General features: G+C 57.2%; 3 protein-coding genes across 5 annotated transcripts in view; 2 read left to right on the forward strand and 1 right to left on the reverse strand.

Annotated features, from left to right (window-relative positions):
* Positions 1-4,875, forward strand: part of FIBCD1 (fibrinogen C domain containing 1) — a 35,599-nt gene extending 30,724 nt beyond the window's left edge. The window contains exon 7 of the mRNA XM_014863308.3: positions 617-4,875. Within this exon, the coding sequence (XP_014718794.2) occupies positions 617-876 (260 nt within the window). The 3' untranslated portion in view covers positions 877-4,875. The remainder of the gene's footprint in view (positions 1-616) is intronic.
* Positions 4,876-8,742: 3,867 nt separating this feature from the next.
* QRFP (pyroglutamylated RFamide peptide) lies at positions 8,743-12,027 on the forward strand. Its single transcript, XM_070519920.1, has 2 exons — positions 8,743-8,939; positions 10,787-12,027. The coding sequence occupies exons 1-2, from the start codon at positions 8,757-8,759 to the stop codon at positions 11,201-11,203; spliced, it is 600 nt and encodes a 199-aa protein (XP_070376021.1). The 5' UTR covers positions 8,743-8,756; the 3' UTR covers positions 11,204-12,027.
* A 4,767-nt stretch (positions 12,028-16,794) lies between these two features.
* Positions 16,795-25,626, reverse strand: part of ABL1 (ABL proto-oncogene 1, non-receptor tyrosine kinase) — a 137,929-nt gene continuing 129,097 nt past the window's right edge. For all 3 annotated transcript variants that reach the window (XM_044778542.2, XM_044778545.2, XM_014863452.3), the window contains 4 exons: positions 24,468-24,620; positions 22,896-22,985; positions 22,388-22,552; positions 16,795-20,461 (listed from right to left, as the gene is read on the reverse strand). In XM_044778542.2, the coding sequence (XP_044634477.1) occupies positions 18,747-20,461; positions 22,388-22,552; positions 22,896-22,985; positions 24,468-24,620 (2,123 nt within the window). In that variant the 3' untranslated portion in view covers positions 16,795-18,746. The remainder of the gene's footprint in view (positions 20,462-22,387; positions 22,553-22,895; positions 22,986-24,467; positions 24,621-25,626) is intronic.

The following is a 25,626-nucleotide window of genomic DNA, read 5'->3' on the forward strand; positions in this document are numbered from 1 at the left end:
AGGCTGCCGCAGGGGACGCGCCGGGGGCAGCCCACCCGCCTCCCCCCGGGGGAGGACATAGGAAGTCCTGCCTGCTGGGTCCAGTGCTTCCGGCCTCTGGGGTCAGGATCAAGCCTTCTCACCTCCACCTCCACGTCCCGCCTGGTCTGCATCCCAACCACGAGAGGCCAGCAAGGCCTGGTCAGGTCACCCATTTTGCAGATGAGCAAAGGGAACCGAGAGCCAGGAGCCAGGACAGTGGGGTTTGGGCTCTGCTGGGCCTCTCAGGGGTGGTGGCAGAGCCCCTCTGGGCTGGGTTTCTCCTCTCAGGCCCAGGCAAGAAAGCAAGGAAAGGGAGCATGTGTAGAAGCTGGGAGGAGGGGTAGAGACTGCCTAGTCCCAGGGACAGCGATGGGGACCCCCAGGTGGCACCGTGGGTGCATGTGAGCTCCATGGACACCATACGTGTGGCGGGGCAGGTGTGTCTTCACACGTGTGCACCAGTGTGTATATGAGGGGCACGTGTGTACGTGTGTGCTCATGCGCGTCCAGGGGAGTGCACTGCAAACACGTAGCTGTGCTCGCGCGGCGCACCTGTGCCCCCGTGGTACACACCTGTGTGTGCGCGCCTGCGCAGGGGACTCCCTCCTGAAGCACAGCGGCATGAAGTTCACCACCAAGGACCGCGACAGTGACCACTCGGAGAACAACTGCGCCGCCTTCTACCGCGGCGCCTGGTGGTACCGCAACTGCCACACGTCCAACCTCAACGGGCAGTACCTGCGCGGTGCGCACGCCTCCTACGCCGACGGCGTCGAGTGGTCCTCCTGGACCGGCTGGCAGTACTCGCTCAAGTTCTCCGAGATGAAGATCCGGCCGGTCCGAGAGGACCGCTAGACCGGTGCCCTCAGGCCCCGCCCCCGCCCCATCCCCATGCCCCGCCCCGCCCCATCCCGCTCCTGCTGGAATGTTCCACCCGCCGGCGCATGGCTGACCGGCTTGGGCCGGCTAACGACACTGAGTCACCCTGGGCGGGGAGGTCACACGTCACCTCCACGCTGTCCCCACCCGCCCAATTTGCCTCTGCTGATGAGGGGCCGGGCAAACGACCCCATATTCTACCTGCCAGACTTTGGCTCCCGGGCTGTCTGCCGTCTCCTGGCCGGGAGTCTGCCACGCGCCCGGCAGGCCCCTCCAGTCCGAACACGCGGAGTTACGGGGCGCGGAGAAGGGCAGACACACCCCTGGAGCCCCTTTAGCCGATCAGAGCACATGGATCTTTCTGAGTCGGATGGATCCGAGGCCAGCTCCTCTGGCCCGCCTGCCCGGCCCCTCCCTCGTTTCCATGGTGCCTGGAGCTCCCACCTCTCCCCCCAGGACTGGGGTGTGGCTGATGCTGGGGCTGCCTGAGGCCTTGGGCTGGGGCGATGAATCCTGCCGTGACCCCAGGCCAGGCTGGCGCAGATGCCTGCGGAGACTCACGCCCCGAGGTGACCCCCCCCCATCCACCCTGTGTCCCCGCAGGCCTGGAGGTCTCCAGTCCCCTCGGCTGCCCTGCCCAGCCCCCTGCCTTCCTGGGGCAGCGCAGCCGCCCCGCCCATGTTCTTCCGCCCCAGGAGGTGGAGGCAGGTCGTGTACCACTGGGCGGATGAGGGCTTCTTGATTTTCGGGGCTGCACCACCCCCACTACTGATTTCCAGGGACTACAGGACCCCGGGCCTCCTGGGAGCAGGCCTGGAGTGTGGAGGCTGGACCTGAAGGGGTTTGGTGGCTGTCACCCCATCAACCTGGAGACTGCTCTCTCAGTGGGGAGGTGGCCCCCTGCTGTGACTGTAGATGCTGCCACCTCGGGTCGGGGGAAGGGACCTCACTGGGCAAATGGGGGAGACCGAAGCACCGGCCAGACCCTCAGAGGCATTTTCTCATTGAGTCTGCCCAGTGTGCTGTCATTGGCGCCCTTCCCTCCTGGCCCCCAAGAACCACAGGTTCCCAAGGTCAGTGCTGCAAAGGGCAGGGTGGGTGCCAGCCCTCAACCCTGCTCAGCAGCCTCAGGCCCCTGACGCCTGTGTGGTCAGAACCGAGTGCAGGGCTGTTTCTCGAGTTCCCGCCTAGGAGGACCTGATGGGGGCCTGTGAGAGGGCTAGGGAGTCAGCCTGGGGAGCTGCCCAGCCGGGGGCACCCTGGTGACCCCTCCCCAGGCAGGAGGGAGGGGGTTTCCCTCACAGGACACCCGAAGGCAGGTGAAGGCAGGTGAATGGGGGCTGTGGAGTTCAGCTCTCCTTTCCCCTCCTGCCGCAGTTTGTGCTTCAATAATAACAAGTCGGAGTTGGCCAGGGGCAGCAGGAAAGGTCCAGAGTGCCACTGGCTGGCGTGCGACCTGGCCAGTCCCCTCTCACCCCACCTGGTCAGCGGCATTCAGCAAAGGTTTGCTGAACACCCGCTGTGGGCCAAGGCCTGCCCTGGGTGCCGGACAGGGTCACCTGCCCTCTTGGCACTCAGCTGGAAGCAGAGACGGCCCAGAAATGGGGGATCACAGCCCAGTGTGACCTGGGCGAGGGGGGCGGGTCAGCGTGGAGGGAGATGTGAACAAGATGACACCTGCCGGCCCCCTTCTCCATCCTCTAGAAACCAAGGGCCAGCCCAAACCGGTGGCCTGGACCCTCAGCCAAGGAGCAGAGGCCGCGTCCTCATCCCGGGGAGCCCCCCTCTGCCCCCCAGCCCCAGGCTGGAGCCGGCTTCTGCCGAGCCTTGCAGAGCCAGCCACTGTTTAGAAGGTGCCAGGCGCTTTCTGATCTGTCATCAAACAGTTCCTGGTGAGTGTGATGTTAAGGGATTTGCAGATGTGCCTGTGCGTCAGGAGGCTCAGGGGCGCTCGTGCCCGGGCTTGGCCATGGAACAGACATGCCGAAGCTGGACCTGGCGGGCGGACAGGCAAGGGCGGCCTTCAGGAGCCTGTGGTCCAGGTCTCAGCATCAGGACGACCTGGAGACACCCACTCCTTCCTGTCTGGGAGCACTGGCCCCATGCCTAGCCCAGGCCTGGCACCACTAGGGGACATGGCAGGACCAAACACTGGCTGGTGGGCACAAAGCCCGTCAGGGAGGGGACAGCCAAGGCCAGCACACCCCCTGTCCTAAGGGGCACCCCTGCAAAGGCGGTGCTGGGCACAGACAGGCCCTGCACACCGCTCGGGGCCAGGAGGCTCTAGTCTCAAGGAGCCCACAGTGTGATGTCAGCGTGAATAGCCGTCACGGGAGATGGGCATGGCCACAGGAACAAGGGGATGCTGGGAGAGCCAGGGGCAGGGGCAGCTCCACTGAGACCTGGGGGATGACAGACATGTGCAAAGGGTCACCCAGGTCCTGTGGTCACTATACCTGAACCCTGACCCATGGGGCCCGAGTTGATGGTTTGATGGTGGGGTGCCTGTGGCCCCCCTATGCCAAGGCACCTGCCCCTGTCCTTCTTCCTTTGATGAGGAGCGAGCCAAGCAGGGAGGGGTCCCTACACCGGGGTCTTGAGGTGGTGCATGTGTTGTCCCACAAGCTTCTGGAAGTTCCTTTCCACAAGCGCAGGTAGGTTCTGTGGAGCCAGCCAGTGGCCTCATTCCTTGTCCTCCAGACTGGGTACATCTCTGAGAGTTGAACCAGAGGCCAGTCGGCTGGCCACCTGAGCTCCCCAAGTCCGGAGGATGGACGGACCTTGTGTTTCCACCGGGATGGCTTCTGCACCGTCAGCCGGGAAATGAGGACTGAGCCGGGAGCGGTTCTCAAGTTGCAGGCCCCCTGCAGCCCTGTAAATAGGTTGTATAATGGCTGTCTTGGGGCAGAAGCGAGGGCCCCAGTACCCACCTCTTGCTGGTCACCCCCACCCATATCCACGCAGGCCTCTGGCTGGCCTGGCTGCGGCCGGAGCCCGGAGGCTGAGCCCTGTCACCCAGGACTCACAGGCTTAGTGAGGCGTGTCAACAGCAACTGCCAGCTGCATCCGCTACACCAGGAGGAGCGGGAGGAGGGGGGGATGCCCTGTGTGCTGACATGGGGGACAGGGAGACATCAGCAAGGCCCACGGTCCTGTGGAGTTTGAAGAGCAACATGCTGGCAGGAGGACACGTTCGGGGATGTGCTGAGCCCAGAACAAAGGACACTAGGCCTTCGTCCAAGTGGCCGGGGCCTCCACTTCTTCATGTGCTTGCAGGGAGAGGTCTGTCCCCAAACAGAGTGGGCCAAGCAGCAGGCAGGACTCTGCACACCCGGAGGGCTGAGGCTGGACTTCGGTGGGACTGCGGGCGTGACAGGGAGTGGGGACGGGGCTCTGACCTGGGGTCGGCCACATTAGCCTCCCACCATGCCAAGAGGCATGCCTGACTGTCCACAAGGCTGGCAGGTGTGTGGGGGCACCAGGGTGGGGAGGGGACCCCAGGGCCAGCATGTCTCTGACAGACAGAGCATGGTGTTGGACAGTGCTAGGCTGGGCTGCGTGCACCTGGTGTCCCGTGTGTTCCTGTCCCCAATAAAGTCTCATGGTGACCTGGCCCGGCTCCGCCTCTAACCCTGCCTGGGGCCCCACATCAGAGCACGGGGTGGGGCAGGCACCCCAGCCTCCAGGACTGCCTCCATACCACTTGTCCAGTCCTCTCCCGTTTTTATTTCTACCCAGGAGACAGGGTTTCCCAGCAGCTCGGAGCCCCAGGAGCAGAGCCAGCTGCACACCTGGCAGCAGCCCGGGGCCCAGGGCAGTGATCCCGCCTCCCTGTGAGCTGCACCCAGTGCGGTGTGTCCTCTGCGGGCCGGGCTTCAGGGGATGAACCTGGCCCACTCTGTCTGTGCATCCCACCAGGGTCCCCAGGGTGACAAACTGCCCCTGTGGGTCTCTCTTGGGGCTGCGGCTGGAGTCCTGAGGAGTTGAGACTCATTTTTAGGAACAACAGTCCCTCATGACTATGTATTCATAACACGAATTTGAAGCTTAAGGACAAAACAATCCCGAGTGTATTTAATGAGATCCAGTATTTACCGCGTGCCGTGGCGGAGGCCCCATGCAGGCAGGGGGAGTGGGTGTACTGAGCATCCCGGCCTTGGCCAACCTGCGGGGAGAGGCCGCTGGCCAGCCACCCGGCACAGCAGAGGCCTGTCTGGGCGGCGGGAACACGGGTCCCCTCCGCAAAGTGTTCTTGGCCATCAGGCCTGCAGCCCTGTCCCCCCCCACCCCCCGCTCCCTCTCATCGGGCCCAGAGGGACACTGGGGATGGGACCCTGGGCCAGGTCATGGGAATGAGGTGATGATGGGCACTGCTTCCCCACAGGCCACACCCGCCCTAAGTGGGGTCACTGCCCAACTTGGCCCCTCACCTGCAGCCACCACACCTCCCCCATGGCAGTTCCTCAGCAGGCACCTGCTCTGGTTCTGCTCACGGGGCCAATCGGAAAGATTCAGGGAACTCAGTCACACGGAGGTTCTTAGAGCTGACAATGGGGACCTGCATCTTACCTACAAACAGCGCAGGAGGCAGCACGGGGAGAGGTTCCCCCAGCAGGAGGGCACTACCAGCGCTGTGGGGAGCTCTGAGAGAGAAGGCAGCCCTGGGAGGCCCTGCTTACAAAGAGGGTGTCGTCTGGGCTCTCCTGAACACCAGCAGCAGCCAACAAGCATTGAGTAGGTACTGCAACCCCCCCACCCCCCACCCCCCACCGCCTTCTCCAGTAGCTCACAACCCCTGTGATGCCGGCACTGCTGTTGTCCCCAGTCAGGGAGAAACAGGCTCAGAAAGTGACATGACTTGTCCGTGGCCACAGCTGATGCGTGGCTGAGCAGGTGTGGGACCCAGTTCTAGGGGCTCATGGGTGGCTAAAGTGTCGTGGGAGGGGGTCTGAGTCAGGGGCCTGCACTTAACACAGCCAGGCTGTGTCACCCCACCAGGTCCTGCCCCTGACAAGTCCCAGCGCAGGCTTAGAGAAGCAAGGACAGGCGTGTCTCAAGGAGCCCAGGCTGCTGGTCCACTTGGACACCTGCCATGGGGCCCTGATGCTCCTCCAGGACAGCTTCCCAGGGACCCTCACTCCCAGGGTAAGAAGGCGGGCCCCTTGGGTCCCCCCAAAGCTGCAGCCGTCCCCCACATTCACCCTGAAGCTGTGGAAGGCTTTGTTGCCAGACACCAACCCTGAATGGCCCCTGCTGCTCTCTGCAGGACCAGCCTGGGCTGCCCCAATGCTCCTGCCCCGAGTCTCGGTGGTGGCAGAAACAGTGTCACAGTTGTCACCCCCAACGGCTCAAGAGTGGGGTCTCATTCCCTGGAATGCACTTGAAAACAATCTTTTGGGCCAGGTGTTCCGGGCGGCACCTGGCAAGCCCCCAGAGTTGGGAAGTTTGGTACCAGATCCGACACTGGCCCCTAAGAGGCAGCCTTGGCCTCAGTGACAGACGCCCCTCGAAAGGCTCCAGAGCCAGTGAACTGCGGGACTAACGCAGCCTCTCACCCTCCTGGAGTGGAAGGCGGTCGCCAGCTTCACAGGCGTCTGACTGCCCAGGCCCAGGGCAGGAGGGGTGCTGCCCCAGGCCCTCTGTTGTGTGCCTGGGCTCCCGCAGGGGTGACTCTGGCCTCAGAAAGCTCACAGCCCCCGGAGAGATGGACACACGCCAGCAGTCTCAGGACCTGCTCCAGTCGGCACATGGGCACACCCTCTGGGCACAGCCTCTGCCCACACCAGCCCACTGAGCCCTCGCCCTCACCAAGAGCCCAGTCACCCCTCAGAGGGGCCCACAGTCAACCCACTGCTGTTCTTTTTTCTTGAAGGTTTCTCTGGTGTGGGTTCTCTGCACTCTGACCAAAGGCTTTTCCACACTCCTTACAGATAAAGGGTTTCTCTCCTAAGTAATTTTTTGTTTAGTTTGGTTTTCATTTGTTTGTTTTTGGTGAGGAGGATTGGCCCTGAGCTAACATCTATGCCCATCTTCCTCCATTTTCTATGTGGGAAGCTACCACAGCATGGCTTGATGAGCAGTGTGGTCTGTGCCCAGGATCTGAACCTGCGAACCCTGGGCGGCTGGAGGGGAGTGTGCAAACTTAACCACTACGCCACTGGGCCAGCCCCAACCGCCTGCCTTTTCTTGGCCCTGTTGTCTTCAGACAAGGCCGAGGGTAACCAGTGCTTCCTGCTGCGGCCGAGGCTGGAGAGCAGGAAGGGGCAGGGGCTGCTCCTGACTGCCTGACTCGGACCCTCGGATTCTCAGTCCCCCGACTCCAGCACGAGGGTAAAGAGTCCAGCCCCTTTGTCAGGTGGCTGGGGCCGGGGACATGTCCACAAGGCCGTCTGTATTGCCATGTGGGTGGTGGCCCCGTGGGGTGGTTTTCCAGCCCTGAGCACCCCACAGGCAAAGGTGACAGGCAGATAACTGCAGGGCGGCCGCAGCCTCACCGAGCACCTGCTCCCCTCGCTGCCCGCTCACTCTCAGTGGAGGTAAACCTGGGTCAGGCCAGACCAGAGGCTGGGGGCTCGGCTGGGCCATCTCGGCTCCTCCTGCGGGTCTCCCCATGGGCGCTCGGACACGGTGCGGAGTCACTGGCACAGCGGCGGGACAGGAGGCAGGGAGGGGAGCTCCTGGCACCACCTGCAGGCAAACGTCTGCCCCGGTGCTGGGCCCACTGTCCCCCTTGGCCGGTGCCTGGAGAACATTGCAGAGCGCTCTGCCCAGCTGTACCCTGGCTCAGCTGCACAGACCCCCGTGCCCAGAACAGACCCAGGAGCGCTCTGTGATCACACACAGGACAAGCAGAGGGATGCATCAGCACCCTGAGGTGTGAACAAGTGGCCCCGCCTAGATCAGAGTGGATCTCACAGGAACGTGTGAGCCCACAACGCAGCCCCTCCAACCTCACACTCCACCACAAGGATGTGGTGTGGGTGACAGCACGGGACGTTCCCCTCTCTGGCCTGGGAGCTCACCTGAGGAGAAACCACCTGGGAGTGAGTGGCTGAGGAGTGACGAGCGCTACTGTCCTCCACACTGAGCGCCATGGGAAGAGCTGGAGCAATGACCATGACAACGTTGCCCCCAGCCCTTGCCAAGCCCCACACTGGGCTAACAGCTCATCTCCATGACTTACCACCACAGCCAGCCCAGTTCTGAAACATTCCCTCCTCTGTCCGTCTTTTCCCAAATGGACGTCAGACACCGAGCCATGCACTGGGTTGTGGTGGCAGGAAGACCGAGCTTCCCTTCTGAGGAACAAACCAGCTGGTTGGGGGCCCTGAGGGCTGGAGAGTGGGGCTTGCCCAGGTCGGGCCCCGTGCCCCTTCCACGCCCTCATGGGAAGCAGAGGTCCCCTGCCTGGCTCAGCCTCTGGGCGCGGACGCCCCTCGAAACGCTCCAGAGCCAGTGAACTGTGGCACTAACGCAGCCTCTCACCCTCCTAGAGCGGAAGGCTGTCGCTGGCTTCATGGGCGTCTGACTTCCCGGGCCCAGGGCAGTGGTGCCGGCTGGGCAGCCGCTGTGTGAGGCGTGGACAACTACTCACCCAACAGCCTCTCTGGAGAGCCAGGCAAACCCGACAAAGGCAGGACCATTAGGTCTTAAGGGTGAGCATCGATCGATGCCTCCTCCGAGGGACTCGAGGGTCTATGCTGGACCAGTTAATGATGCTGCCCATTCTCCTGTGAATGAGGCAGGTCTCTAGGAAAAGGGCGCCTGTCTGCCCCTCATCAGACCACATCCTGTTTGTGTTGGGTCTTTTATCAATGTAGTCAGCACTGTCCCCTCCTTCACCACCAGCGTCCCCAATGGGATCCCAGGGTCAGGAATGCACAGCAATCAAGTCCCCACACAGCGGCAAGTCCTCCCCAGGGGCCTATATAAAGCAGGGAGAACCCAGGAGGCACAGTTCCTGGACAAGAACCCAGAGGAGCCCTGTCCAGTCGGCCCTGGTGTCCAGCAGCCCTCCTTGGGAGCAGGCCCTCAGCATGGTGAGTACAGCCGCTCCATCCCCACAGGAACCCCACTCGGGCGCTCCCGCTCCAGGTGAGGAGCTGGGCACGGGCAGCCCGAACCACAGGGAGCCACGGGACTGGGAGGGCCTGGAGAGTGGAGCCCAGCACTCAGGCTGTGGCCCAGAGCGGTGCAGAGACTGGCCACAGCAGCCCCCAGAGCTCAGCCTCCGGCCTTCCATCCAGGGCTTTTCCCACCATGTCTCCGACATTGGGACCTGAAGCTCTGACTTGTCCTGGGGCCCAATTTTTGGTGGCAAGTGTCCCAAGCTTCCACTAGGCTCTCAAAGAGATCCATGTCTCCCTGAAAGGGGACAGGCCACTTTGTTCTGTGTATCGAGATGCCCCCTTTCTTGAGACCCAGAGGCCAGTCCCCAGTGGATTCATCCACCAGGTGGAATCCGCTGGGGTCCAAACAGCTGTCGGCTGTGCTTTCTATGGGGAGATGGCCCCCCTCTGCCCAGGCCCTGATGGAGAGGCTGCCCCCCAGCAGGCAAGAGGTCGCTCTGGCCCCAGGAGATGCGGGAAGCTTAGGAGGGCTAGATTTGCGTAGAGGAGGGCTGCTTTTATCGTTTTTTAAAGCTTTCTGGCTGAGTTCACTTTGAAATGTCTTCAAGGGAGCCGTTTCTGGACAGAGCTCTGGGGAGTCCTGCACGCTCTTCTCCAGGACCGGCTCTCTTCATTCCAGCCTCAGAGGCCCTCAGAGGCTCCTCAGAGGCCCAGCCCGCTCCCGCTCAGCCATCACCAAAAAGGCCTCCTTGGTGAGGGAAGGAGCAGTGATGGCCGAGGCAGGGACATCTGGGGAGGCTCTCCTTCTAGTTCAGCCCCCTGTGGGCCACGATCTGTGGGATGGAGCAGCAGTTCCTGAGTCGGGCCCAAGCAGACCTGGGCTGCTCAGAAAGCGGTGAGGTGTTGGGCCAGTCGCCTGTCTGGGCCTGCTGCCTCCTCTGTAGGGGGCCAAGACAGTACCCTCCTGCTGTGGGCTCGTAAGGATGGCATCAGACAGGGGCAGGAAGCAGTGCCCACAGGCCCAGCATGCCAAGCAGCCTTCTGGCCATTGAATCATGAATCCTGAGGCCTCCACTTTCTAGCTGTGTGGCCTGGGCACAGGCTCTTAGGCTTCTGGCAGTTTTCTTGCCTGAAAAAATGGGAATAACAACTCCTAAAAATTAGGTTTATTGTGAAAATGAAGTGGAGCCGTGCACACAGACGGTGCTCAATAGGGACCACTGACACCCTGGCCACGTTCACATGCTCCTCTCCAGGTGGGCGTCTGAGTTAGGGCAGGAACATCAAATCCGTTTCTTGCTTTCAGGAGCAACTCGCTTCCACGTTAGACACATTAGTGGTGTCCCCGATAAATGGCTTAGCCAGACCCGCTTATTATCAAGTTGAAAACTCAGTGGGATTGAAGCTACTAAGTTTCTCCCCGACGGCTCTGAGATGATGCGGCTCCAGAGTCAATAATTATAACACCAGAAGAATGAGCCCAAATTTGCTCTGCTCTCCTGGGGCTGCCGGGGCACTGCTGTAAGCCATCCCAGCACGGTGTGTTAGAGCGTTAAGCTGCCGAGGCGGTCAAATCCAGGGGATTGCTGGAGAGCAAGAACCAGGCTAATTGGTGCAATCCGCTCCTGAGCCTGCTCAGAACACAAAGGCCTGGTCCCCCAACATACTGACACTTCCTCACGCCGCTCGCAAGCTGGGCTCGGCTGGGCCACAGCCTCAACCTATGACGGCTGCCCGGGCCCCGGGAAGCACTGTCGACAAGTGCTATGCATGGCCCACGTGTCAGCTCTAACTTCTCCCTCTTTCCTCTGGACCAGATGATAGGCCCATACTCCCTGTCCTACCTCCTCCTCCTGCCGCTGGGCACCTGCTTTCCTCGACTGGACAGAGAAGGGCCTGTGGACGCCAGGGGTGGCATCGGGCGCAAAATGAGCTGGGCTGACCTGGCCGGAGGACCCCAAGTCCACTCCCTGTGGGGCTCCTCTCCATGGCCGAGAGCTCCACAGTCACCTGCCCTGCTCGTCACGGCCAAGGAGCTGCAGGCGGCAGGCAGGGAGCGCGCTGGCTTCAGGTTCCGGTTCGGGAGGCAGGACGACGGCAGTGAGGCCACTGGCTTCCTCCCGGCTGATGGCGAGAAGGAGAGTGGCCCCTTAGGGACCCTGGCTGAGGAGCTCAATGGCTACAGCAGGAAGAAAGGCGGCTTCAGCTTCCGCTTCGGCAGGGGCTGGCGGTGAGGGGGCCGGGGCAGCCTGGAAAGAAAGGGCTTCTCCGGGACCCTCCCCATTTCCCCTCCTGTCTCCTCTTCAAGTCTTAAGGATCTAGCCCCTGAGAAGACGCGGGTACAAGGGTGACGAGTCACAGCAGTAGCATTGGTTAGGTGTGTGCTGACTTTTGATTTCCAACTTTGCTGAAGCAAAAGCCTGGATGGTGTCAAAAATGAAGTGACAAAAGCAAGCCCTATCTCCGTGAAGAAGCAGGCCGCCGTTGCTGCAGCTCACGGAGGACAGAGTGTCCGCTTCAGGCGCTCCCCTGGTGGGCTGGTTCTGAGCAGTCCCCTGGCCCCGGTGGCCATGAATATGAATAGGCAGAGCTGGCGTGTGGGCTCTGTGCTGAAGGCAGGCAGGCAGACTGATTACAGTGGGTAATCAAAGTCGTGACATTCTCCGCAGGGACGTCTGCAGCTGACACCCAGAGCGCAACTGTGAGTACATCCACTCGGCACAGAGTATGGCTCTGAAAGCTAAAAATCGAAAAAGATCTTGTTCTGCATCCTATTAACACAAGATCCCTCTGGCAAGAAAGCCCTGCTGGGGCATCTCGATGCCACGTGGAACCGGCTGCCCATGTCCTTCTGGTGATGGTCCTTCTCCGTGGTGCAGGCTTTGCCAAGCCGAGTCTCGTGGGAGAGGAACAGGGAGGTGTATGTTTTTGCTATCGCAAGGTTGCATTTCAAATGTTCAAAATATGAGTATGTTGTATGTACCTTTTGAAATAAAAGTTGTCACCACTGCAACACCGTAATGGACAGCCCGCCTGACTCTTGCCTGTGGGTCCTCTGTGCCCTGGGAAGTTGGTTTTCTGAGCTGCAAGTGCCTCAACTTTGGGGAGATGGAAATTGTGTTGCAAGGACCCACACACTCTCCCAGCATCCCCTTAATTGGCAGTTGGTGAAACACCCCTAGTCAAAGGTATAGGAAAACACAGTATGAGGGGCAGTCGCTCCTGCACTGGACTGCTCTTCCCTGATTTTCTCAGAGCAAGGAGCACTGTGAAAACAACTTCTCTACCGCAGGGGAAGCCAGCGCTCAGCCTGGAGTGGCTGCAGGCCTGGGGCGAGGCAGAGCATCTCTTTCAAACACTGCTTTGGTGTGTCCTGCATCCCATCCTGTGTCAGATATGGCAGGCTGATGCTGCTGGCTCCCAGGCTGGCTTCGACTGCTGAGATGAGAACCTATATTGATGTTACTATGGCAACATCTCCCCTCCTCCTTTCGAGCTGTTGCTTGCTCCTGTTCACAATTGAATAATTTTCCATTGAGCTGTCACAATTAATTGGTGGATTTTTATTAGCCTTTTAGAACCACACTGGGCTGGGCCCAGCTTGGCACCTCGGAGCATTTCACAGTGTTTTCCCTTCTATTAGTGACTTACATTCCCCAGCAGCAGCTCTCAATCCTTGGCAGCCAGAAAGCCACTTCATTAAGGGGTGACAGATCTGAGCCAGAAAAGAGCTAGGCTGACTGGGGAGCAGAAATGGGGTGGTACGACGGGACAGGAACACAGGAGTCAGACCATCGCCTTGCGTTAAAGCGAGCTGCCTTGTCCTGGAGCTCCTAACTTCTTCCCCCTCACCTTGGCTCACGTGTCCCGGGGCTCAGGGCTGTGCTAGGGGCCTGACAGTGGTGCCAGTCTGGGAGGCACATCGTGCTCTCCTTGGCCTCTACCCCTGTCCAAGGAAGTGATGATCCAGGATGCCTCCCGCTACTGCAACAGTCTGATCCCAGGTCTTCATTTGTCGGTAAAAGAGGCAAAGCTCGGCCCTCAGGCCACACTGAGCAAACCGCAAAATGATGAGCCCGCGTGTCCACACAGGACAGCCCGCCTGGTGCTGAGAACGCGGGTCACAGGCTGGCTGGACCCAGGAAGTGGGCTTCCAGCCCAGGCTCTCAGCCCAGTGTGCACGCACTTCCACTTTGTCAGGGGGCAGCACGTGGGTCGCCCTCTCTTAGCTCGTTCAGACGGCAAAGCAGCCAGAGGACATGCTCATGAAAGACCAGGTGAAACAGAACAGACCACAGGCCGAGGGCGAGGGGCGCCCTGCGGCAAGGTCCCCCGGCCGACCCTCACCTGCCAGTTTCCATTCTCGGAATGAAAGGAGCCGCCCGTGGTCATTAACTGTGAGAACTCGGAGGTCACCAGGCTGAGACAGCCCAGCATGTGATCACACATGCTTCGGGTGCACCCTGGCTGGTTTCTCATTTAGCAGGATTAGATTAACCTTGATGGAGAAAGCTGAGATAAAGGGGGAGGGGAGGGCCTTCAAAGCAGTGGACACCCCATCATTAGGCTTTCATCATTAAACAAAAATCAACAACAAAGCTGTTCTCTCCAGTTGCTTGTACATTCGAGCTCAATAACCCTGAAAATCAGAACAATCAACCTGCAAAGGGCATTGATCTGTTAAATCCCCTCCCACTATATTTGCTAAATCTCCTCTTTAACCCCCACCTCCACCTCCCCCTCCCCCGCCAGCACTGTCAAGGTCTGGGGGCCTCTCACGCACTGCCCCCCCCACCAGCACTGTCAAGGTCTGGGAGCCTCTCATGCACCTTGCCCCCCACCCCCGCCAGCACTGTCAAGGTCTGGGGGTCTCTCACACCACCCCCGCCTTGGTGGAGAAGATTATGCCCCAGATAAGAGCAGGTGAGGCTCTTTGGAAAACACTTATTTGGGAAGCAGAGTGAGCTCCCCGAGCAGCCGAGCAGCCGGCCGGCTACGCCTGGCGGGGCAGGCGCTCTCCTCCAGCCCAGGCCCGAGGGCTGTTTGCATCCGTCCATTATGTTTACTCAAGACACAAAATGGCTTCAGCTCGGGGTGTAGAGGTAAAGGTATTTAACTATTGGAATGGAGGGGGAATATTTGTCTATATTTTCTTGTAGGGTTGAAATATTAATAAAAACGTTTAAGAAAAGAATAGGCTCATGGGGGCAGCAAGCGATCAGGCAGCTCCTCGTAAACAAGGCACCCTCGTCCTAACTCTGGCCCCGTGTCGCAGACGCTGCAGGACAGACTCCACTGCAGACCCACCCAGACCAGCTGCTCTCACCCCCGGGGCAGGGAGCTGGGGTCCCGCCCAAGATGTTGGGCGACCACCAGGGATGAGAGCGCAGGCAGCGACAGGTTCACCGTGGTCGGTGAGTCTTGTCCCGCCTGACGTCTTCTGAAGTTTGGAAACTGCACTCAGTTTGGGGATGCCTTCTACAAAACACACCCAACACCCGAGAGGCTGCGTACCCTAGCTCGAATTCTTCACTTCTTCTCTCCCATGGTGGAGGGAGGAGCCCGGCCCTGGAGCACAGACCCCTGCTGCTCAGGCTGTGGCTGTCCACACTGTCAACAAATTAGCCTGGCGTAGCAGATATAAGCTGGCATGTGCTGTGTGACCTTGGGCGAGCTGCTTCACATCTCTGAGCCTCAGCTTCCTCACCCATTAAATGAGCAGAGTGACAGAACTTCCCTCCTAAGAAAAAGAGGTGAGGGTTTCACGTGGTAATGCAGAGCGCATCTGCAGAGGGGCTGAAAGCTCTCACACGTGAGCTGTAATTCTAAGAAAACTTTCATTGAGTTATAACACACCCAGAATGTGCCGCAATTCTAAGTGTACAGTTTGATGAATTTTCACCAAGTGACACACCCATTAGCCAGCACCACCCAGCCTAAGCAACAGAGCACTACCCACCCCTCAGAGCTTCCTTGTGCCCCAACCAGGCATCACCCTCTATCCTGACTTCTAACACCGCACCACAGACTACCTGTGTCCATTTAAATAAACGGAAGCTGCTGGCATCACTTTCGGTGTCTGGCTGCTTCTGCTCAACATTGCATGTGAGATTCACTCCTATCGTGGCATGTGGCAAGTCTGTTCATTCTCGTTGCTCTGTAATATTTCACTACACGAACACAATGTACCGATCTTTTTTCTGTTGATGAAATGACTGTCTCCATTTTGGGGGTTTCTTTAGCGCTCGCTTTTTAACGTTTTGACGTCTTAGCCTCCTATTTCGTGATGATATCACTATCAGCTGCTGGCCCTGTTGGCGGGCTTGGCCCTTGGGTATTCCTTGGTTCTAGACCTCGAGGGCAGGACTCAAAATTATCTGAAAATTGTTGTGTGCGCACATCTGTGCATTTTCCTGGGGCCAGCTCCCATTTGTATTAAGCTCTCAAGTGTTTCTAGGACCTAAAAAAGGTTAAGGATCATTGTCCCAGAACGGCTAAGACCCAAGTAAGTTTCTCAAGCTTGGCTGACATCCATGGAAGATTCTTATTTGGGAGAAGGGTCTTATGAGACCCTATTTCACACAGGTACAGCTGCTAACATGGCTGGTAAGTGACATCACACATGATTGGACAAGTAACCTCACTGCTGAGCATCTGGAAAACGGAAATGGGTAACATGCCCGGCCTAAGAGGCTACCGTGAAGATTCCATGACCAGTGACCGTCTGACACGGAGGAGGCAGCCATAAGCTGTGGCTGTCACTATCATCATTCTACGGCTTCTTTCAGACTTGAAAGCTGTCACTCAGGGAACACCCTGCTACCGGTGGAAAAGCCCAGACTCGGGAGATCCGGTGTCCAGGTACAGTTCAACCACTAGCAGACTCTGTGGCCTGGGCCTCGGTTTCTGCCTCTGTGAATCCAAAGGACAGAAGTCTGGTCTCTGGGGCTGCTTGCAGCTACTCTGCTTGAGCACACTCCGGCAGTCCACCAGCCCTCGGCCCAGGCTGGCGTCTCCCCCTCCATCACCTGACGTGCAGCACACCCCGCTGCCGAGGTCTCTGGGGAAGAGGTTCCACTGAACCGTGCTCTTCAATGTGCTTTGGTGAGCAGGATCCGTATCCTCTGACAAGCCTGCTGGCTTAATAAGTATCATTATCAGAGGGTGCTCCTACTTCCCCGACTTCACTTTCCAAGCTGTCAGCTGGAGTTAAATGGAGACCACGATGAGGACGTACGTGTCAGCACGCCCCCACACCCAGTCCCCTTGGCAGGCGGCTGGGAGAAGCTGTGGCACATGGTACTGCTCCTCGCCCAGAGAAGTAAGGTACCTGGGCCAAGTGAGGGGGGGTCTGGAGGCTGAGGGCAGTGGCAGAAAGTGAGTTCAAAGGCAAAGAGAGAAAAAGCACCCCTGTGGAGGGATCAGCTCTTTCGGGCCAGCGAGGACCCAGGGCATTACCGCCTCCCCCCATTTCAATGACGCTGTGATGCCCTGAAGGTTGGCCCAGGCCTTGGGCTGGTCTTCCTTTGCCGTGCCAGTCAGACGTGGCCTGTACGTTGGCATGGCTCACTTTCTGTGTCACTGACAAGAGCAGGGCTGCTCCAAACATGTCAAGGGTGCAGGAAGGGCCTGGGACACGGCAGGGGGACTGCTTGCAAGTGGCTGACAACACAGGAGGCAGGATTCCCGCTGCAACCCTGCCATTGTTCTGTTCTGTAAGACCCAACACGGAGCCTCTAGCCCCTTTGGGGAAGCAAGGACCCCTCCCTCCCGACACGTGGGGCTCCATCAGGGACGGATCACGGACCAACGCAACCGGCCCAAGTTCTAATGTTGTAAACATTTATTTAAAAAATACTACGGAGGAGAGATGTGGATTCAAAAAACACAAAGAGTCATATACAGAAACAAAATGTACTGGACCAAAAAAAAGACACCATAGGCATTTGAGAAGGGAGGAGAAGAGTGGAAAACTATTTACAGGTCATTTATAAAAGAGTGTAATACCAAGGGATAAATGCAAAATATAGTGGCACATCACGTGAACAAAAGGAAGAGACCAGCACCTCACAGAAACAGGCAGCAGGGGAGCTGGTGGGGCTTGTTTTGTCTGCAAGGCCGCTGGTGGTGTTATAGCCCCTCCCTCAGTCTGTCTAACACAGCAGTCTGGGGGGCACAGAGGTGATGTGCTGTGAGCACAGCAGAAAATGATCCAGAGGAAACCCTCTCTACCAGAGAAATAAAATACAGATTTAGGTGATCTGCATAAAAACAGGGCCTGTGCGAGGTCACGGCATGGGGAGCAGAAGGTGGTTTTCTCCTGGTTTCTCCAAGGGCTGCTCCTGGGCTGGGCGTGAGGCCCGGGCAGGGCCTGCCCGCTCTTCAGTAGCTGCTCTAGGTCACGGTCAAGGAGACCTGGGCCCTGGTCCTGGGAAAGCCCGGGGGGGATTACACAGGCCTGCTCTCTGAGACACTTCCTGGGGTTTCGTTTGTCTGTGGTTTTCTTCATCCCTGATGACCCCAACAGAAACATGAGGCTAAGCGTTGTTCGTGGTCGTTAAATAAGACACTCGCCCGTGAGCGCGCGGCCGACACCAGCTGGGCTCCAGTGCCCAGGCCTGTCCTCCTGTGTGCTGCCACCCAGAGCCAGCTGCTTCTGTGTCGGAGGGGGCTGTGCTGCGGGCAGAGCTCTGAAATGCTTCAAGAAGTCCAGAACATTGAAGACTGGCTGGTCACAGAGGAAAGAGCCCTGCAAGGTCTACTTTCTCTTAGAGGACAAGGGAGGGGAAGGAGACGGGGCAGAAATTCGACCGAGTGACTTCTCAGAGCCCCTGGAAATCTGAAAGGAAGGTAACCCTGGGCCCTGCAGACCTGCCTAGGCCCAGCCCCGGGGCCATCTTGACACGAGCTGTTCACCCAACTAACTGCCCCTTGTGCGTCCCCTGCCCCCTTATGCTGGACATCGACCCTGCTGCCCTTAAGACTCAAGCTTCCTATCCAGGATTAGCAGTGCGTGTCACAAGAGAGCAAGGAACTAGGCTCTAAGGACATGGAGAGACCAGATGACAAGGACACTCTTTCACACCGTGGGCCTCTCCAGCTTCCCCACCTGTCCCAGAACCCAAAGCCTGGCTGGTTTGAGCACCCACCCGGTTTTACCCTCTGAGTCAAGAGCTGTCCTTCACACGAGGAAACGGTGAGGGCACCTGCCCCTGGTAGCAGTGGAGGGCAGAGTGACCAGCTGGCAGCGCTTTCCAGGATGTAGTTCTGGAAATGTGTCTTCAGCGTAGGAGGCACAACAAAGATGAGCGCATAGGCTCCCTCCACAGGGTGAGCAGAGGGGACAGTTCCCAAGGCCTTGGTGACATGGCTCCTGGCCGGGGCACTCGTTCTTGGGGGAAATGGAGGTGAAGACATAGCCAGAGGAGGTCCTCCAGAAAGAAATACAAAAGGAGACGCTCCCCCGCCTTGCCACCTGCCTGGCGCTCGGTTCTGGAGCGCTGTGTGCGGGAGAGGCCGGGGCGCGACTGCAGTCCACAGAGCAGGAACTCCACAGATAGAACGCGGACTGAGGCGGCTCAGGGAGCCTGGGCCGAGGGGAGGAGAGCACAGGAGGACAGTTGGTGCACAACATAGGTAGTCGGCTGTACTCCACGGCAGCTCTCAGCTCCGCCCGCTGCAGAGCCCCTGGGCCAAGGTCTCAGCTCCTGCTCCTGTGTCAGCCACTGTTGAGGGCACGGGGAAGGTGGGTCCGGCTAGCCTGATGCCTGGCTTCTGCTACCTCTGCACGATGTCACTGATCTCTTTCACGGAGCTGAGGAGTTTGCTGAAGTCCTGAGTGGCCGCTGGGCCACTCCCCGCTGTCGCCGGGCAGATCTGAAGCTCCCGGAGGTTATTCTCCAGTTTGTTGATGGCCTCGCGGAAGGCGAATTTATTCCTCATTTGCTGGATGGAATCCACGTAGCTCACACAGAACGTGTAGAGGTTTTTGCCAGCTTCCAGCACAGCGCTATGGCTGGCCATCTGCTCAGAGTTCTTGGAGATAGCAAGGCACAAGGCCTCAGTGCCATCCAGGACCACACCCTTGGTGATGGCGCCACTGGCAATTCGCTCCGGAGGCTGGCGGGTTTTCCGAAGAGACACGCGAGTCGATATGAGAGGAATGAAGGCGGTGGAGGACGGCTGGTCCCCTGCCAGGGTGGAGGATGCTGACGGCAACACGGAGGGAGCGGGGACTGGGCTGGTCGGGGTCCCTGCTGGTTTGGTGGATGACTGCGACTTTGGCACAGCTGGGAGCACGGGCTTTTTCACGCTCTCTCCCAGCTGGTTGGGTTTGGCAGTGTCACTGTTCACAGCATCCACAACCAGGGCCGTGGGTTTTGCTTTTCCACAGGCGCCTGCCTCCCCGGCTGCTTCCTGGCTCGGGCTCTGAGAGGGCTTCCCGGCTTTCCCAACAGAGGCTGGTGGTGGGGGTGGTGGGGCGGGTTTGAGCTTGGACAACTTCCCCTTGTCTCTCCCTGGGGACTCGGAGGAGGGCTTGTGCCTCCTCACTCTGGACTCCTCGTTGGGGGCCTTGCTGGTCCCTCCAGATGCACCTGGCCCCGCTCTGCTGGTGGGGGGCACTGGCTCAGCTGCAGGCGTCCCGAAGGCACTGGACTTCCCGGCCTCTTCCTTGTGGGGAAGGCCAGAGGAAGGAGCCACCACGACCTGCCTACGGAGGAGTTTTGGAGTCAGACTGGGAGGGCTGGAGCCCGGGCTGGACTCTGCTGCGTCTCTTAAGACCTCATCCACGGCTTCCTCGGTCTTCTTCACCAGCCTGGGCGGGGGGGTCACTGTGCCTCTGGTCACCTGGTCAGACCTGGTCTCACTTGCCCGCTTCCGAGGCAGAGCTGGCTTCTCACTTTTGTGCCCTCCAAATGTGGATGAGTCAAACTGTCTTCCTGTGGACTGCAGATCCCGAGGCAGTGTGACAGACCTCCACTCTGTGTCCTTGGCCCCATGGGGCACACAGGAGGCAGAGCAGGACCTCAGGAAGCGCTTGCTGGAGCTGCCGCCATTCTCCTCTTCACTGGCTGCTAATCGGCTACTGGTCAGCGTGCTAGACTTTTTCCATAGGTGTGGAGACCGGAAGCCTGTGCCCCCCGACTCCCGGAAGGCTCCATTAGGGACACCAACCCCGCTGCTGGGCTTTGGGGACTTGGCTGGCTCGGGTGTGTCCGAGGGTGCGAGAGCTAGGGCGCCGTTGCTAATCTCCCGGCCCTCTTCCTCGCCGGCCACCTTGCGCTCCGGCTGGCCGTCCATCTCCCGGAAGGAGCTGCTGCGTTTGGGAGGGGCTGGGGCTGTTTTCTTCTTCTTCTTGATCAAGGCACTGAACAAGTTGGTCTTTTTGTCTTTGGGGAGAAGGCGTTCATCTTCATTTAAGCCACCATCCTGGGGACCTCGCTCTTTTCGAGGGAGCAACGGAGACACAGCAGGCTCGTGGTCCAGAGGATCTGAAACACATTGGAAACAGGTTAACAAGCCCAGACCAAGGGCTCCTGGGTGAGCGGGGCACCTTGCACCGGCCGCCCACTCTCCACAGAGCAGCAGCCACGGGTCTGGGCTCTGGGCTCTGACAGGCCTGCGTGTGACTACCAGCTCTGCTGCTCACCAGCTACGAGGCCTGGGCAGGTCACCCTTCCTTGCTCATCCTCAGCTTCCTCACCTACAGAACGGAGGACAGGAAAGTCTGCCCATAGCGTTGCTGTGAGAGTGTAAAGCGATAACAAATGTGGTGCATTCACAGCTCTTGGCACTTCTCAATAACTGTTGTCACCTTGTATTATTATTAGGGAAAGCTTAGGTCTCCGTCCTTGAAGACAGCAGAACAAAAGGCTAGGACGCACCTGGCCCCCTCATCCTTGCACTGGTTTCCTTTAAAGCAGTAAAGTCCTGCCAATACCACTATCTGGTGAGTCGAAAAGAGGCTGAGGCCGAGCGAGGGGTCAGAACCTGTGCTTCTCAGACTGGCCAGCCGGGCGAGGTTCCTGGGAGGTGCCGTATGGAGGGAAGGGCTGCATTCCACAGGGCGCAGTGAGAATGGGCTATTAAGCTTAGGAAACGAGCAGGGGTGACCTACAATTTTTACATGGGCATTCTTTAAATCTGAATAATAGCTCCTAAGAGATCTTTCTGGTGTTGCCAAGCTCCCTGCTAGTGAACGACAGAATTCTCCTCAGAGGGCAGCTGCAGGAAGAGCGGTTTCCCGGCCGCACCCTCTAACTCGGAGCAGAGGTGCAGGGCATTGTCAGAGTACCAGGCGGCATGCAGGATACCTCACAGGGAAACCGAGGACCTCCCAAAACTTGAATCCAGCGGAAGAAGGTGAAGAAAGCGAAATTCTAATGAATTATGCACAGCCCTACTTCAGAGCTGAACAGCTAGCTGACACTCGGCTCACCACGAGATTACAGATCAAAATACCCCTCAGATGAGCACTGACGGGCATAAATGAACATGACTGCTTATCACTGGTCTTTTAATAAGCCTGAAGCTTCCGTAGCAGCCTCTCCTCCTCCCCACTGCTTATCTACCTGAAATCATGGCAACCAAGAGAAGGGTGAGGGTCCAGGCCTCTGGACAGTCCATACGCCATGGCCTCCAACGGAGGGCGAGCGAGACGACCCAGGGGGTGTGGAAAGAAAGCGTTATAACTGGGATTTATTTCTTTATAATCCTGGCTTTGCCCTGTCCCTTCCCACTTAGTCTGTGGTCCATCAGAGCATCCCCTAGGAGCCTCTACAAACCCGGATGTCTGGCCCACCGAAGACATTTTCGTTCAGCTGGTCTGCAGTAGAACCCAGACTTCTGGGGTTTTCTGGGGAGGGAGGCAACACTACCTCAGAGCAGCCTAACTCACACACAGCCTGGCGCACAGGAAGCACGAGCTCAGTGTTTGCTAATATTCCTGACACCATCCTGAGGGCCCTCCTGAACCAGCCCCATCTGCCTGGCTCAGAGGACGGGAGAGGACGCTGGCCCCGCGCCACAGCTGTCTCCTGAGGCCGTCAGTTCCTGGGAGCTTTTTGTGTCAGTGCTCTCACAACAAGCTGCTCTTCATTTGTTCGGTATTTAGCACTGCTGTATCTGCCCTGCAAGAGCAACCACACATGCGGTGAGTAACACACAAGAAGGTGGGCTCCGCCTCAGGAGGCTGCACAAGCACCTCCGCCTCTGCGACCGAGCTAGCCGCCAAAGCCGTGGCTCCCAGCGACTCTGGCGGGAGTGGTTGCTGCAGGGGAGCACGTTCCTCTTCTCAAAGCTGGGCCACTAATGCGGAATCAGCCTGGCCTCTGTGCAGCCTCCTCTTGCTGCTTCCCATCTGCCTGCACTGGTCCTGAGGGGCCTCCCGTGGGGGTGGGTAGTGGTGGGGACATTACCAGTCTCCCCTGGGCCCTTGGGGTGGGGGGTCTCAGCCCCGTCGGTGGAGTCTTTGTGTTCTGCAGCTCTCCTGGAGGTTCTTGTCTTGGTGGGCAGCTCTGGGGCCTGCAGCAAAGGACCTGCAGCCCCTCGCACTCCTTTCTTCCCCAGTTCCTTCTCCACTTCTGTGTGCCACCAACAAAAAACCCAAAACACCAGCCATCAGCAACCACGTCACTTTGGTATGTTGGTTTTCTTTTTCTTTTTAAGATAACAGTGGTCATCCATACAGTTACGGAAAAGAGAAACAGGTGCTGGAGAAACAGCACTTAGGAGTTTTCAGCATTCTGCACGGCTGCAAGAGGCAGCGCTCCAACTCAAACCTCTGCCCCACTTCCTGGGCTCAGATAACTTGGCCCACGCACTTCTCCCAGGAAGCAAACTAAAGGACAGGGCTGGAGTCCCGCATGGCCATCCCTCCTATCCCAGCCTCCCCCACTGCAGGTGCCCCAAGGATGGGCACTTTACCGTCTGAGATGCTGGACTCCTGGAACATTGTTTCAAAAGCTTGGTGGATTTCAGCAAAGGAGGGCCGCTCAGAGGGATTCCACTGCCAACCTGGACAGACGAGACCCAAGTCAGACCACCCACAAGGCCTTGCTAGCACGTGTGGGGCCTAGCAACTCTCAAGGAAAGTCTAGAAATGAGGAAGCATTTCAATCCTACTAACCATCTCTTGCTGTGATAAGTTAAAGTGACAAAAGCCACTGTGTCCTATTACAGACATTAAGAATTTGAAAAGACTTCAGATATTGGCAGGAACACAGATTGTAAAACCCCAGGGAGACATGACAGCAAGACCTGCGTTTACAAATATATCTTTCCCAACCCCACGCTAGCAAGAGCAGAGAAGTACTAAGTCAAATAACTTGCCTTCTACTTTACCCTCCCTTCACGGTTATCAAAGTCCAAAATCCTCACCAGTAAAGAAAGGCTAATTAAAACAAGATTAAGATGAGGATTAAAGACTGATAAAGCTCCACGGTGGTGAGGAAGTAGGGACTCACTCAGAGACACTTCTGGTGGGAGTATACATTGGCACATTTTTTGGAAAATAATTTGGTGAAACCAAAATTTAAAATACACATAACCCAGGGCCAACCCCATAGCCGAGTGTTTAAGTTTGTGTGCTGTGCTTTGGAGGCCCAGGGTTTGGCAGTTCAGATCCTGGGCACGGAACTACACACTGTTCATCAAGCCTCGCTGTGGCAGCATCTCAGACAGAAGATCTAGAAGGACATACAACTAGGATACACAATTGTGTACTGGGGCTTTCGGGAGAAAAAAGAAAAAACCAAAGAGGAAGATGGGCAACAGATGTTAGCTCAGGGTCAATCTTCCTCACCAAAAAAGCATATCTAAAAAAAACGCACGTAACCCTTTGAATCAACAATTCAACTTTTGGAAATACCAGCATAAGGCACAGAAGTATAGGTAAGAGGGTGTTCATTCCTGCCTTGTTTCTGACAACAAAAAACAAACAAATGTGCAAAACAACCAAATGTTCATCAGAAGAGGACCGGATGAGTGACACGTCATTTGATGGGATGCTAAACAGCTATAAAAAATAAGGTGGGGGAGAGATCTCTGAATTATGGACATGGAAAGACATGTCTGTTATACTGCTAAGTGCAAAAACAGCTGAGGGAATGATTTACATAAACATACGTAAATAATAAAACCAACGAGATAAACGTCACCCAGAGAGTATTTACCTACTAAACAGCATGTTTGAAAGTAGGGCCCAGGAATTTCTATTTTTAAATAAGATGTCCAAGTTTGACATCCATCAATCCCATTTTTGCATTAAAAATAAACAAAAAAACCCTTCATATGTAAATATGATGTATAAATAAAGGTGTACAGAAACAGTGAAAAAAGTCTGAAAAAATATGTACCAACTGTCACACGAGTTGCTTCTGAAGAGCGAGGATGAAGAAAGGAAACGGAACCCTTTAATGTTTTACTTTACGTGTGCCCCCCAATCCGACTCGCGAACAACGCCCAGCAGGGTCGGAGAAGCGGCCGGGGAACGCTCACATGCTCGCATGAGTTCGTAGACCTTCTCTGGGCAGCCTTCCGGGCGCTCCATGCGGTAGTCTTTCTCCAGCAGCTCATACACCTGGGACAGGTCAATTCCTGGGTAAGGTGACATGCCATAGGTAGCAATTTCCCAAAGCAACACTCCAAATGCTAAAAGGAAAAAAAAGAGAAAGGCTGTTCAAGATGTGTAAGATTTAACTGGCCTGCATTTAAAACTGGTTACCTGTACAGTAGACATCAGAAGTTACAGCCTCAGAAGCAGGCCAGGCAGTGACATTTTACCAGGCTCTGAATTACCAACAGCCCAGGACAGAACGAGACTTCCATTTTACTCACTCCCACAGGTTAAAACACGCCGAAGGAGAGAAGAGGCCTGGGCTGATCAGATCCCTGGGGGTCTTTTAGGTGACGTGACCATCTTGCTGGGACATGTGGCAGAGGGAACCTAGGGCTGGACCTTAGGAGGCCATTTCTACTCCTGGCTACACTGTGACCAACAAGTTACGGGCCTAAGACAGGCCACCTCTCCTTTCTGGGTGTATGAGATTACCGCCAAGGCCAACTCCAAAATTTTCATAAAAATCTTATGAAATCTTTAAAAATTTTGAAAGCTCAATTATAGCTTTGAAATTCCAGTTCCCCTTAAGGAACCAGGATGCCTGAAGAACTGGGAAACTCAGGCCTGAGCCAGAGAATGAACCCGGAGTATCTTATCATTCTGGACAGCACAGACGCTGTCAAAGACTACAAGGGTCTTGTCAAAAGGACCAGGAGCAATTTGAAGTTCCCACTGGCCAAAGATGAGACAATCTGAACATCAATGAGAAAAATAATCACAGTGGATTAAAACCTATCAAATACATTTAGATCTGAGAATTCATAATAACATCACAAAAGAAAAACAACAACAAAAACGCAATTGGTCACCATTGGAGGGTACTAAGAAACCAACTGGCTACTGTGAAAACTGGTAAATAATGGCAAGAAGCAAACATTCATCCTATGAACTGTGCCTCTGAGTAACCAAACAGTAGGTGAGGGGAAGTTTCTTCTTGTAGAAGTACTGAGCTACTAAATGAACAAGGAACGACGGAGTTAGAGAATTAGCATTTGACCCCTAATAAATTAGTGGATCTAGGCACTGGGTACCAAGAAC

Source organism: Equus asinus, chromosome 10 (genome assembly GCF_041296235.1).
Source record: "Equus asinus isolate D_3611 breed Donkey chromosome 10, EquAss-T2T_v2, whole genome shotgun sequence".
Lineage (NCBI taxonomy): Eukaryota > Metazoa > Chordata > Mammalia > Perissodactyla > Equidae > Equus > Equus asinus.

Coding starts and splice junctions, on each gene's coding strand:
- QRFP (XM_070519920.1), top strand. CDS start 8,757: ATGGGATCCCAGGGTCAGGAATGCACAGCAATCAAGTCCCCACACAGC. Junction 8,940..10,786: donor GGGAGCAGGCCCTCAGCATG/GTGAGTACAGCC, acceptor CCTCTGGACCAG/ATGATAGGCCCATACTCCCT.